Source organism: Gekko japonicus, unplaced genomic scaffold (assembly GCF_001447785.1).
Source record: "Gekko japonicus isolate JY-2015 unplaced genomic scaffold, Gekko_japonicus_V1.1 scaffold208, whole genome shotgun sequence".
In the NCBI taxonomy this organism is placed as follows: Eukaryota; Metazoa; Chordata; class Lepidosauria; order Squamata; family Gekkonidae; genus Gekko; species Gekko japonicus.
This window is the reverse complement of record NW_015173680.1, coordinates 731,324-744,814: the sequence shown is the minus strand read 5'-3', so window position 1 is coordinate 744,814 and position 13,491 is coordinate 731,324. Positions and strand designations below refer to the sequence as shown.

Sequence of the window (13,491 nt, the reverse complement as noted above, 5' to 3'; positions counted from 1 at the left end):
GGGGGGGGGGGTGGTGGATGGATTGCAAGAGCAGGACTGATTTCCCCACCCCCACCCAGGCAAAGACCTGCTCTGTAGTGAGTCTCCTGCCACCCAGTGGAAAGTCGTAAGTCCTCCTTTGCTGCAGATATCCGGAAAGAGAGACCTGCTTAATTCCAGCTCACCACCTCAATCCCCAGGATCATGCTCTGTGGATCTTTGCACACAGTCCTTTCTGTCGCATTAAAAAGGAACCTCAGGTGGAAGGGCAGGATGGGTCTAGGACTTGGAAGAGATCCTTGCAGGGCTAGAGCTGGTTTGCTGTTGTGAATGTCCCTCAGCTGGCAAGTGAGATGACCTTTTCCCTTCTGCCTGGTACCTTTCTCAGCTGCCCTCTCTGCCCTTTGTCAGACTTGTGTTCACCTGTCCTAACCCTGGCATGTCTGGGGGGGGGGGGGATGGGATGAAAAGAAGCCTCTGGCAGCTCAGCTGTTTCCCATGTATCACCTGGTTCTCTTCTGAAGTAGGTCATGTGCAAGCCCATGTAGAGAAGGTTCTGGAGGGCATTGTGGGAAAACATCTGCAGAGGGAGGAGTGCCTCTTAAACTCTAACCTCCCCCCTCATAGAGCTGTTGCCTGCCCCAAAGCCTGCAATTGCTTGGCTCAGAGGCAAGCCTGTCCCCATGTAGACGGGAAGGCAAAACAGTGCCTCTGCTCAAGCCCTTTCTGGGTAGAATCTGACATGGTCATGCTTGGAATGCAATACCCTCTAGCACTCCCGGGCTGTGCATGAAGAGTAACAAGGGAGGCTGGAAAAGAGGCAAAGGGCCGGGCTTGAGACCTTCATTCCTTGCCTTCACCACCCTTCCCTTTGACTCGTCTGGACTAAGCTGAACCCAGCAGTAGTCTGCTACCAGGCAGCGTGGCTCAGGAGGCTGAGGCTGGCCAGCTGTCAGCTATGCTGCCATTGCTGGTGTGTGGGGGGCTGAGGCGCTAGAGAGGCTAAAGAGACAGTGCAGCAACCAATTCTCAACAAGGTAAGGAAGATCTCTTGCAGAAGCTCAAGCACGTGTTGGCAAAGATCCTCGGCAGCCTCTGGCTCGGGGCACTCTTTGCCTTCTCTTGAGTTGCTTTGACAGCCCAGGAAACAGTGGCGGCATTTGAAAGCTGGAGGGGAGCGGAAGGCAAGCTCAGGGGAGTGCTGTTTCCAAGAGCTGAAACACTGAGCTGAAGGCACAGGCCATGGGGATGGAAGCATCTACGGAAGGGGGCAAAGGCCAGGGCTAACTTGGCAGGCCGGGGAGCTAGGCAGAAACGGCAAGTGTGGAAGGACAGAGGAAGCAGGAGGCAGGTGAGTGAAGACCAGGGCAAGGAAGGCAGGAGGAGCCGGTGGCAGCTAGCACATGTGCCTGCCTGCCTGTCTGCTGGAGTGTGGCCTGGCACTAGGGACACTTTTCCCTCATTCATTCTGCAGGGCACTGCTGAAGGCGAAGGATTGTTTCTGTAAGTAGCATGAAAGCATCACAGCCCAGTCTGGACGGGGTGGGAGGAGACCAGTGACACTTTCCGTGGAAAGGCAGAAGGTTAGCAAAGACTAAGGTTTTGAGGTGCAGTGGAGCCTGAAAACTTCCAGCTGGTGCTGCTGTGTGGCAGATACCCCAAGAATTGTGCCCAGGTGAGATGCCGCTCCAGCAGAGGCATGGTAGGTCCAGAAGGTGGGATGAGACCTGCCACCCTTGCTGTCTGTCCCTTGAGCCTTTCTGCTCCCAGAGTCAAGTGTGACTGTCTTGCCCTGGATGCCTGTGAGCAAAAGACAGACCGAGGGTGGCTGGGTTTGGTCGAAGCTTCTGATGAGCCCTGTCAAACGTTGCTGGACCTGAAAGGAGGGCACAGTACAACCCCCCCCCCTTCTACCCCATTCCTCGTGCCTATGCAGGCCATGTCCCGTGCCCTGCCCAGGGAAGGCCAGGCTCTCACTCTTCTCCTCTGAGCCTGCTTCCCTCGGCCTTCTACCAGACTCCGGCTCGGAGTGGCCTCTGCAGCCAGTGGGGTGCGTGGAAAAGAAAGGGAAAGTTCCTTAGAACCAGCTCAGTCGTAGCCCTAAAGCGTCTGTGATGCAAGACGGCGTGACACACATGGAGTTCACACTGAGCCCGTTGGCTCAGAGAGGATCAGAAGAGGAAGGCTTTCTTCTTCAACTCATTCCGCTTCCACAGGGCCAGCTTGCTGAACTCTTCTGGTGACGTCTCAAAGACGCGCAGGAAATCCTCGGGCGAGAGGTGTCTCTGTGGAAGAGAGGCAACAAGTGGGTGCTTTCTTGCAAGGGTTCTGCTGATGGCTTCAAACACTGCAATCAGTGGTAACACAAAGCTAAGTGGCAGGCATGCAAATGGCAGAAATCTATTGTGTCGCTTGAGAAAATACCCTCGGTCTCTCCAAGGAGATCAGAGTGGCATATGTATCTCACCCCTTCACTGTGCACCCCCTTACAACCCTGAGGTAGGCTGGAGGGAGGGAGAAAATGACTCAGCATGCTTTGAGCCTGGGCAGGAATTTGAACCTGAGCCTCAGAGTTCTTAGTCTGATGCTCTGATGACTGCATAACACCACCTTGGCTTTTCTGGGCCTTGCACTGCAGAGACAAAGGCATCATCTGAGATGCATTGATGCTTTAAGAAGTGCAGGAAACTTCTGCTCTGTACCTCTAGCCTCGTTCTGTCTACTCCTGGAGGCAGTTTCACACGGCCCCGATTCGTTACCATCAGCATCTCGTATGGGTAGATCTTTTTTGGGGGGAGGGGGGACACAAAACAAACAAACCGGATGCCTTGTTACAACATTTGCAATCTTATGTACAAAACTATATCCACGCGTTTCCCCCCCTTGCCCTGCACAGCACTCACCTTTTGCTCCAGCATACTGGGAAGGGAGTTCCCCCTGTCCATCCGTCCTCGCTGGCCATTCTGCAAAGGAAAACACACACGCATTCACCACTGGCTGGGTGCTGAGCTGAGTGCAGATGCGTGCAGCTGGCGCAGGGCATCATCTGACCAAAGGAGCCAGCCAAGGCAAGCTCCAGGCCCCTCTTAATCTCTCCCAGTGCCACTTCCAGACTCGTTTTATACTTCCCTTTGCCCCCCCCCTTCCTCTTCGAGTATAGGGTGCCACACTCTATCCCTGCCAGGTCTGCCAGTGCGTGTTTGTGTGCCCTCAGTCATTCTCTTCTCCCAGGAACTTGGTCCCAACAGACATTTGGGTTCATGGATGGAAGGGAAGGGGGAGAATAGCGTGATAGATCACCAGTGTCTTCTCTCCTGCGGGAGGGTGTGCGCCTACCTGTAGACCTGCAAAACAAAAAGGAAAAAGCATGTAGGCGGCTGTGTCAACTGTGTAGGTTCAGTCCTAAGGGAACAGGAGTGGAGACGGGGCAGAGGCAATGACGGGTGGGCAACCTCCACCCTTACCGCAAACCCTTCGCTTATACTTCATCTTACCTGGGCTGCCCTTCTCGCTTCCGGTTGGGCTAAACTCTGTTGACTGTAGCTGTAAAAATCATAAGAAGAGCCCTATTAGATCAGAACAATGACCCCAGCATCTTATCTCTCTCTGTGGCCTACACATCCTTAGACTGAATCCCACTTACTCGTTTGTTGCCCACTCACAGAGTTTGGGAAGATCTGCTCAGAGCTCTTCACAATCTGCTTTGTGTTTCACCATCCTGAATAGTTTGGTGTCATCTGCAAACGTAGTCACTTCACAGCTCACCCCCAGTGCCATATAATTTATGACAAATGAAAGAGTACCTCGGTCTCCCTGCAGAACCCCACTGCTTACTTTTCTCCACTGTAAAAACTGTCCATTTACTCCTACTCTCTGCATCCTGGCACTGAACCAGTCACTGATCCATAACAGGATCTGCCCCCTGGCTGATGATTACAAAGCTGACTCAGGAGCCTTTGGAGAAGAACCTCTTTAAATGTAGGCGGGAACAGAGTTGTGAAGCCCTCCCTCCCTCCCAAGTGGAAAAAGTAGTGGGTGGGCAGGCAGGGGAGGGAGAACCCATTCTTTCTTGGGTTTTCTTTTTCAAATTCTGAGCACTTAAAAAAAGATCCCAGTGGAAAAACTGGGACATTTTGGGAAGCGCCGAAACAAACTCCTACCAAATATATAGTTCTTTGAAATGAATGAAATGCTTTTTAAGAAAAGGGTTTACTCATTCAAAATGTACAGCATGAGAGGCTTAGGTTTGGGGTTTTTTAAAATAATTTTTCCAATGCAAGTTCGTAATCTTCCCCCCTTTTGGAATGAATGAAATGTGGTAACTTTCCAAAAGTTGTTTTTCTTTTCAGAAGAAGAAGAAGAAGAAAACATACTCCCTTCTTGCCCCTGGTTTCAAAATTTCTGGAAATGTTACATCTCTAGGCTGGACATGTATTTGGCTGGATCCCACCCATGCAGCAGTAGGACTGATGGACAGGCCTCTTGAAATAACTGGCAGCTGCACAGATTCTTGAGGTTAGCTTTCAGGGGGCATTTCTACAGCCTCCCAAAACTCAGCAGCAGTTGTTGCCGCTGAGGATCTATACAGGGGTAAGGCTGGGTGGGTAGTGGGGAGACAGGGCAGGAGGCAGGGGGACTGACTGCCCAGGCAGAATGAGTCTCCCTATGTCCATCAGAGAGCCGTGAGAGGTGCATGCAGCCACAACACTGCTTTGAAGGCACCTAGTATTGGGTGCCACAGCAGGCTGCTCACAATGCTCCCCCAGGGTTTGCAGTGGCAGCTGGTTTCTTACCCTGGCAAGAGTGCTTCTCCCATAGGAAGGAAGGGACGAGGATTTGGAGCTTCCTCCATGCAGCGCTGGAAGAAAGCAAGACAGATGATTACTTCCACACAAGGGTTGTGCCTCATGTGCAGCCCAGCAGCTGAGAGTCATGCAGAGGGGCATGGCTACAAAGAGAGCTGGAAGCGGAGGCCCCTTCTGTGAAGCCACCAGAAGCAGATTTGGGACACTACTGAGTGCAGCAGTGTGGGAGATGGAGAGGTCTGCAAGCCCCATGGGAATGAAAGGGAATCATGCCGGAGCATGGTGGGTGGGTGCTGCTGCTTCCCAATGATGGGCTGTTCCACAACAGGGAGCACTGCAAGGAGGGAACAGGCATATAGGCATCCAGAACCCCAAATTATGGGGTGGATTGTTCAGAAGTACACCATGTAAATGTCAAGTGTTCCTTGAGGAACAAATAAAGGCCCATGGGAGTTTTAGGGAGCCAAGCTAAGTTAGAGGCGGCTGCCTGCTGTACGGTTGGTTCATACAGTCACTCCCAAAGCATCTGACCTGCCTTCTTTCAAAGGAGGCTGCCTGGTGTATCGCTAAAGAGTATTTTTAATACTAATTGAACTGGATGCCATCCTTTGCTCTTACAAGCCCTGAAAGCATGCCTCCCCTTAAGAAAAATTAATCCAAAAAAGCAGTGGTGGCCACATCTGCACAGAAACAGCCCTCTTGAGAAGAAGCCCCCGCCCAAGAGAGAGGCTGTTCCCCTCCTCAAGCTCCGTTCCTCTTGGCCCCTTTGGGATCTCCCCAGAAGGCCGGGATGATGCCCACTCACAGGTGTGGAAGGGGGTTCGGTCTGGGAGGGAGCGAGTTTTCCGCCGGATGGGGAGTGACTTCTCCATCTCTTCCTTCAGGATGAGCTTGCCTAGGTTGGAGGCGATCTGCAGGGAGGGAGGAATGCGCGGGACTAGGAGGGATCCAAGCAGACCTGAAGGCTTCCTCTGGCTGCTCCACCCCACTCAGGGCCATTGAGTGACTCTGTGGCCTCAGCCAAAAGTAAAGAATGCCCCCCTCCCTTTATTCCCACCCAGCCTGCTCTCGACAAGAATAATGGGCTAGTTTTTGCAATGTATGTCCATTCAAAAATGCCCTTCCTTTTGCATTTTGACTTTACTCTCTTTAACACTACTATTTTCTATCACCCCCCACTGACTGTCAGGGCCTCCCCACCATGGCCCGTATGTAAGACTGCCCCTGATCTAAGATTGCCAACTTCCAGGTGGGGCCTGGAGATCTACTACTAGTACAGCCATGGCTGCTTTGGAGGATGGACTCTATGGCATTGTACTTTGCCGAGAGCCTCCCCCTCCCCAAACCTCCAGGTATTTCCTCATCCAGAGTTGACAACCCTACCCTGATCCACTCCCTGGCTTACCACCTCCTCACATCAGCTACCTTGCTCAGCTCTTGCTTCTGCATCTCTTGCAGGCTTTTCATTTCTGTTGTGAGGTCCTCGTCCTCTCCTTCCCCTCTCTTTGAAGCCTTCCGCTGCCTCCACTCAGTCTCTGTGGGTGCAATGGGGTGGGTGGACTTTATTACAGGGTGCCAAAAAAAGAGAAAAAGACCTATTCCTTACAGGAGTTTTTCAGCCCAATTCTATGTTTGCTCAGAAGACGCAATCTACTGATTCAAATGGGCCTTACTCCCAAACAAATGCCCTGAGAGCTGAGGTCTTGGTGGCCTCACCAGTTTTGGTCCCACAGGAGAAAACATGTGCAAAGCCAGAAAAGTGATCCGTTCCAATTGGGCCAGCTCTTATTCCAGTGGTACCTTAAAGATTAAAATTCATCCAAAAATCAAATTTCATAGGCCAGTGCCCCTCCCACACACACACACTCATTCTCTCTCTCTGCAAGGTACAAATAGAAGGAGGTCCAGGGGAAATCATTAAAAAGGGAGGCCAGAAGGCCCCGCAATCCAAAACACAGGTGCCTTTTCATTACACTGCAGAGCACAGGTGGAACCTATAGCCAGTCAGATACACCAGTGCCTACATCCAACAAACCTCGGCAAAATGTCTTACTTAGAAGAATCCCACCCTTCAGGAAGGGAACAAGTTTGCCCAGATACCTGCAAGTCTTCCTGATTCAGAAAGCCCAGCTGCACTCTGCACACAAGGGGAGGCAAGAAGGCGCAAGCATGGTGGTGTGCCAGTTAAAGTGTTGGGACTAGGATCTGGGGAGACCATGATTCAAATCCCCACCCTCTTATGGAGCTCACTGGGTGCTTTTGGGCCAGTCTCAGCCTATCTTACCTCACAGCATTGTTGTGATGATAAAGTGGAAGAAGGAAAAGCCGTGTGTGCCGCCCTGAGCTCTCCGGGTGAACGGCAAGGTACACATGTAAAAGGCAGGTAGCTCTAGCCACCCCCAGTCTCTACTGAGCCCAAATTTAAGACTGTAAACTCTGCATGAATTCTAACTCAGCATTTTTCCACTAGAGTTTTCCTTTGGAACTCTCCTTCCAAAACACTGCAGCCTTTAAGTCTGCTACTGAATGTCCAGGGGGGTTGAAATGCTCCCCCACCGGATTTGTGTCTATTTATTTTCTTGTCCAGAGTCTGTCCAGTCCAGCTAACGTCAATGGAAGAAGACAGAACGTGATAGCACATTAGAGGGATGTACAGATGAATGAGCCCTGGCTGTTGTTACTGGCCCCACTGCTTGCTTCCCTCCATTGTGAGAACTATCAATTGATTCCTACTCTTTGCTTCTTGTCATTTAACCAATTATCCATCCATAAGAGAACCCGTCCTCTTATCCCATAACTGCTAAATTTAGTCAGGAGTCTTTGGTGAAAGTCCTTTTGAAAGTCCAGGTATATAATGTCTACTGGGTCACTGTTGTCTACATGCTTGTTCACTTTCTCAAAGAACTCCAAAAGACTGGTGAGGCAGGACTTTCCTTTGCAGAAGCCTTGTTGATTTCCCCCCAGCAAGGTTTGTCCCTCTATATGTGCCTAACAATTTTATCTGTGAGAAGCTGCTGAGAGGGGAAATTATTATGCAGATGTGACCTTGTTCAAGCTTGGGCTCAGTATAGTTCAGGAAATGGCTAGTTCACTGCAGAAAGCAATTCCTCTTGCATTCTTCATCCAAGTGTGCCAATTCATCACTGTTCTGGAGCAGTCTGCGCCCACTCTGCCTGGATCATTTTATTTCTTTCTAGGTCATGTTTTCAGTAACACACACATGTCTGGGACTGCTGTGCCTTTGTATTCTCCCCCCCCTCCTTCTCTTTGTACCATATATTGGTATAGATATACAGACACCCATGTGCATGCAGACACCACCCACTGTCTTAACATCCGAACTGTGTTAGTTTGAGCCCCGCGCTGGTGTGAGCAGCCAGCCTGTTGTCCCCAGCTCATCGTCCACCCAGTGATTTGAAAGCTTCGGCGAGTAGATAAAATGGGAACCATTCCTTAGAGAGGGTGGGCACACCAATCTCCCTTGTGGGAGGGTGTTAGCTGACGGTCGGGACGTCCTGGTCGAGGTTCGGAAAAGGCGGAAGAACTTCTCGGCTACAAAAATCCCTGCAGTGGATGTTTCCGGCCAGGCGGTGGCAGTGTGGCAATTTGACATACGGGTCCTGAAGCCTCGTCGACAAGCAGCCGTTCGGAAAATGACTGAGCCAAGCCAGAAGACGTTTACACCGTGCAGTGACAGCGTGTGCAATTAAATGAATATATGTTGTCTTCCCTATCTCCTATGAACATTGTTAGTCTCCTGTCTAAAATGTGTAACTGTACATCGCTTTGAGCCCACTGGGGAAAGCGATTAATGAATTGAAAGTATTATTATTATTAAGCATAATTCCAACAAACCTTCAGCATTTCATGTCCTTGACAAAGTGGCCTCTGGCTCATGAATGCTCAAGTCCCAATGAATATGTCTTGAAGATGCCACAAGACTCTTTGATGTTTTGGCGGCAATCGAGTAACACGGCTACCCCTCTAGAATCTGACATCAAAACAGAAGGCTACTACCTGCCTGAGGCTGACTGAAGTACGTCAGAGGTTTAAACAGGAACCATACCAACTTGATGGGACTGCAGTTCTTGCTAAGGGATAAGAAGACTGTTCCGTCCTCCCTAGAAACTGAGAACTACCATGGCACCTTTCCACATTTGCTATTTGGGATTTGGAGAATTAATAATTCATACCAGGCCAGTTATTATGTTCCAAGGGCTGAAGGTGCCTTTATGGGCATTCATAGGCCAAGCCGGCAGCAGGCCCAGGCTTCAGAAGAATTCTGGGAAATAAGAAGTCCTTTCTGGGGGTTCTTATTTATTTAAATATTTATACCCTGCTTTTTCTCCCCAATGGGGACTCAGAGTGGCTTACAACATCATTCTTCCTGTTCCCTCCATTTTATCCTCATGACAACCCCCCCCCCCTGCTAGGTAGATTAGATTGGGAGAGAGAGCGCGGCTGACTCAAGTTCACCAAGCGAACTTCTAAGAGTGAGGATTCGAATGTGGGTCTCCCAGATCCCAGTCTCTATCCATTACATCATGCTGGCTGGGAGGGTGGTGGGGAGCAAGCCACAGCAGAGCAGCAAAAGTAGTCTAGCTCAAATCTCACGGCAACCATCAGAGATTTGCCTGGTGACCTTATACAAGCTTCTGTTGTGTCTGCTGAGCCTAAGCCAATGCTGGCAAGAATGCTAACCTGTCTCAGGCATGGCAAACAAGATGATATACATGAAGGGTTTTCAACATGCCTCCTGTGCAAGGAAAACAGGCCGCCACTTGCCATGCTCTGACACCCACTTCTGACTGAATGCCCCATGAAGGAGAAAAGTTACTCATCCTGAGGCCTGTGCATCCTTGAGTTCCACTACCCTTTTGCCACCCTAAGACTTTTTAACTTTTATAGACTGTAGTCGTGGGTACATCTAGAGTAGGGAGATATTTCATTCTGCCTCCCTTTCTCAAAGACTGCCACTTCTAAGATGCTTTAGCCCCTAGTGGGGACAATTTATTATTATTATTTCAATTTGTATCCCGCCCTCCCCACCGTGGCGGGCTTAGGGCGGCTTACAGAATATACATATATTAAAACAACAAAACATAATTAAAACAGAGAAAACTGAGTTAAAACCACAACATGTAAAATTCTACAAGGTCCACCTACCAACAACTGCCAGAGAGGGAGGGCAGGGCCAGTAGTCCGTCTCGATCTTGGCCGGCTGGTTTGGGTCTGGGGGCTGGGCTGCTGGGAACTTGGAGGACTCTATGATCAGGTCTTCTATGAGGTGTTTGCCCTGGGGGGTGGGTGTTGCCGAGTGCTCTGGAAGGGACAGAAAAGGAAGAGCTGGCAGTGAGGCTTAGCCACATATGGCCCCTGCCCCGGGGGTCACCAGGGAGCAGCACCTACCCCTCTGCTTGTAGATTGGAGGCTTCTTGTAGATGTTCATCTCTGTCGTGTTGGTATCTAGGAAAGAACAAAGCATTCTTGTGAGTAGCTCAGGACTAGTGTTGCCAGCCTCCTGGTGGTGGCTGGAGACCTCCTGGGATTACAACTGATCTCCAGGTGACAGAGATCGGTTCACCTAGAGAAAATGGCTGCCTTGGAAGGTAGACTCCGTGGCATTGCACCCTACTGAAGTCCCTCCGGCTTCCTCAAAGTCTTCCTTCCTCAGGCTCCACCCTCAACATCTCCAGGTATTTCTTAACCTGGAGCTGGTAACCCTACTCAGAACCTACCTGGTCATTGCTTCCCAGAGAAACCCCCCCCCCGAACCTGCCCCCTTTTCATTGCACTCAATAGGAAAACAACCACCTGCTTATTATAAATATTATCAGTTTGAAAAAATACATTGTATGTCTGAATGAATCATTTTTCATTTTGGCCCCATGATCAAAAAAATGCAGATGGACTTTAGACACTGAATTGAATAGTAAACCTTTCTGGATGGAGAAAATTGCTGGAGTTCAAATATTACCAGAGTGTATTTCTTTTCTGCTTGCTTTTGCATTACTATTAGCAATATAACAGGCAAAAATATAGGCTATTAAGACATGCACTAATAAACATATCTCTTATTACAAACCAGTGAGCCTCACAACAAAATCCAGCTGTTACAGATGTTCTCAGATATTATCATGCTGCCTTTTTCAGAGTGGTTTGGGATTTGGGAGAATTATAAGCACTGGGATACAGAGGAGGGGGAAGTGGTGGAGATGAAGGTGGAATTTACTTTTAAGGAGGCATTTACAAGAAATGCATAGAAGGTCTGAGATGACCTTTGACTAACTTTGGTGTGATAGCAGGTTATAGTGCTAAAATCAATGGGAGAGGGAATTCCAGTTCGACTATTTCAGTACTTATTCTCTCGCAAGAATGAAGTTGTGTGAGATGCGGAATGAGCCAGGGGGTTCAGAAAGCATCCTCACCAAATTCTAGGGTTGCCAACTCTAGCCTGTGAAACTGGTGGAGATTTTGGGGTGGTGCTTGTGAAGGGGGGGAGTTTAGAGAGGGATTTCACCTAGAATCTACCACAGAGTCTTCTCTTTGAAGCTGCCATTTTCTCCAGGGAAACTTATCTCCATAGTCTGGAGGTAATTCTGGGAGAACTCCACACCCCACCTTGAGGTTGGCAACCTGACCAAAATAACAGGGTTCTGTGGAGGAAGATTCTGTCCTATCATACAAATAGCTCTTCCACTCCGCTGCGGCTGGCAGAGGAAGGAAAGTCTGAGGAGGGGTGTCTGACGGGAAAGAAGGCGGAGGGGGGAAGCGATTCCCTACCAGGACGGTGGAAGTGTTGGAGTCCGCTGCGACTGGAGCTGCTGGCCCTCCGACTAGCTGCCTGGGAGGTGTTTCCTGGAGACTTGTTCTCCATCCAGTCCCGGGTGACCTGCAGGTGCAGCACAATGAGATTACAGCAGCAGGCTCACAGTCTTCTTCTCTCTCTTTCTCTTCTGAGCTGTGCTGCTCCAAGGCAAACCACCCGTCCCTTCTTTCCCCTCCCAGACTGCCAACGCTTCATCTTAAAAACCTCCCCCTTGCAAGTACAGCCATGACTTGTTGCAGAAGAGAAGCTGCGTTCGGGCACCGAAGCAAAAACCACGCTTTTGCTCCTTGGGGTGGTGGGAGCTTTTCATCCCGTGTTGTGAGGTGCATGACACAAACAATGGCAACGTGAGCCTGGGTGGGGCCTCTGAGCACACAGCACATGTGCAAAGACACACACGTACACACGGGCTCTTGTCTCCATGACCTTGCAAAGCAGCTATGCTCAGCTGAGGGAAGATGCTCCTCTCCCCCTCCCTCCCCTCCCCCAGGCCTTGCTCTTCACATCCCCTTCTTGGCAACACATCTCCAAGGCAACTCTGGGAAGCACTTACTTCTGGAGAAGGCGGAGGAGAGAGAGATTTGGGCGAGAGGGAACGCTACGGAGAGAGAAAGAAGTCGAAAAGGCCCACATTATTTGACGAAGCCAGCAACTGAGCGTTACTGATTAATTTATTCTAAGGTGCATAGATCAGCCAATAAACGGCTCTTGTGGCGGCTAAGAAAACAAAACAAAAACATTGGCAATGTGAAACCCTCAAAACATTAACGGATTGGCACAGCAGCAAAACAGACCAAGGCAGCTATGTAGGTGGCTTAAGCCAAGCTAAGACCCTTCTCAAACAGTTTTAAATAAATCATTTCCCTAAAATCTCATAGGGAGGAATGGAGCTGGGCCAGAAAGACACCTTCCTCCCCTAGTGTAGGTCTGCCTTCCCACCAGGGTTGCCAGCCTCCAGGTGGTGCCTGGAGATCTCCTGGGATTACAACTGATCTCCAGGTGACAGAGATCAGCCCACCTGGAGAAAATGGCCGCTTTGGAAGGTGGACTCCATGGCCTTGTACCCCACTGAAGTCCCTCCCCTCCCCAAACCCCACCCTCCTCAGTAGGGTTGCCAGCCTCCAAGTGGAGCCTGGGGATCTCCTGCTTTTACAACTGATCTCCAGCTGACAGAGATCAGCTCCCCTGGATAAAATGGCCGCTTTGAAGGGTGGACTCTGTGGCATTGTACCATGCTGAGGCCCCTCCCCTCCCCAAACCCCACCCTCTCCTGGATCCACCCCCAAAGTCTCCAGGTATTTTCCAACCCAGACCTGGCAACCCTACTCCTCAGGCTCCACCCCCAAATCTCCAGGTAAATCCCAACCAGGAGGTGGCAACCCTACTTCCCACTGCAGCTCAGGGCCGATCAAAGGCAGAAGCCCTCCCCTCCCCACCCAGCTGATAAAGGATTTGTGCTTCCTCACCTCTCTGCTCCTTGGCCTCTCCACGTGGTCCAGGAGAGAATAGGTGAAGTGGGGCTCATAGATCATCAAGTCCGGACGCTCTATGTCCAGGATCGCCTTGTCCTTGGGGATTGCTGCCAAGTCCTTGTATGCCAGGACTTCATTGTCCATTTTGGCCTGGGTAAATGAGCAAGTCAGAAAAGCCAACGGTTGATATCCTGAGGTGTCCACATTTTGGTCTGCATGAACCAAACAAACTCCTCTTTCGAGAGCCACAGTTTCTTTATGGCATTTCTTGCAGGAGCTCAGAGCAGTGTACATGGGTCTCCCCTCCCCTCCAGACCCTTACAATAACCCTGTGATGGAAGTCAGCCTGAGAGTAAATGAGCAGCTCAATGAATGAGTGGGAGCCTGAGGCCTTGTCTCCCAGTCC

At 50.4% G+C, this 13,491-nt stretch overlaps 1 protein-coding gene across 1 annotated transcript in view; it reads right to left on the bottom strand.

Annotated features, from left to right (window-relative positions):
* Window positions 1-375: 375 nt before the first annotated feature.
* The window catches only part of DMTN (dematin actin binding protein), a 41,021-nt gene continuing 27,905 nt past the window's right edge, over window positions 376-13,491 (bottom strand). Inside the window, exons 5-17 of the mRNA XM_015423008.1 lie at window positions 13,080-13,235; window positions 12,167-12,211; window positions 11,568-11,676; window positions 10,194-10,250; window positions 9,951-10,106; window positions 6,210-6,319; window positions 5,590-5,695; window positions 4,773-4,837; window positions 3,474-3,522; window positions 3,316-3,323; window positions 2,883-2,942; window positions 2,682-2,762; window positions 376-2,264 (exon numbers count right to left, since the gene is read on the bottom strand). Coding sequence (XP_015278494.1) covers window positions 2,151-2,264; window positions 2,682-2,762; window positions 2,883-2,942; window positions 3,316-3,323; window positions 3,474-3,522; window positions 4,773-4,837; window positions 5,590-5,695; window positions 6,210-6,319; window positions 9,951-10,106; window positions 10,194-10,250; window positions 11,568-11,676; window positions 12,167-12,211; window positions 13,080-13,235 — 1,116 coding nt within the window. The 3' untranslated portion in view covers window positions 376-2,150. The remainder of the gene's footprint in view (window positions 2,265-2,681; window positions 2,763-2,882; window positions 2,943-3,315; window positions 3,324-3,473; window positions 3,523-4,772; window positions 4,838-5,589; window positions 5,696-6,209; window positions 6,320-9,950; window positions 10,107-10,193; window positions 10,251-11,567; window positions 11,677-12,166; window positions 12,212-13,079; window positions 13,236-13,491) is intronic.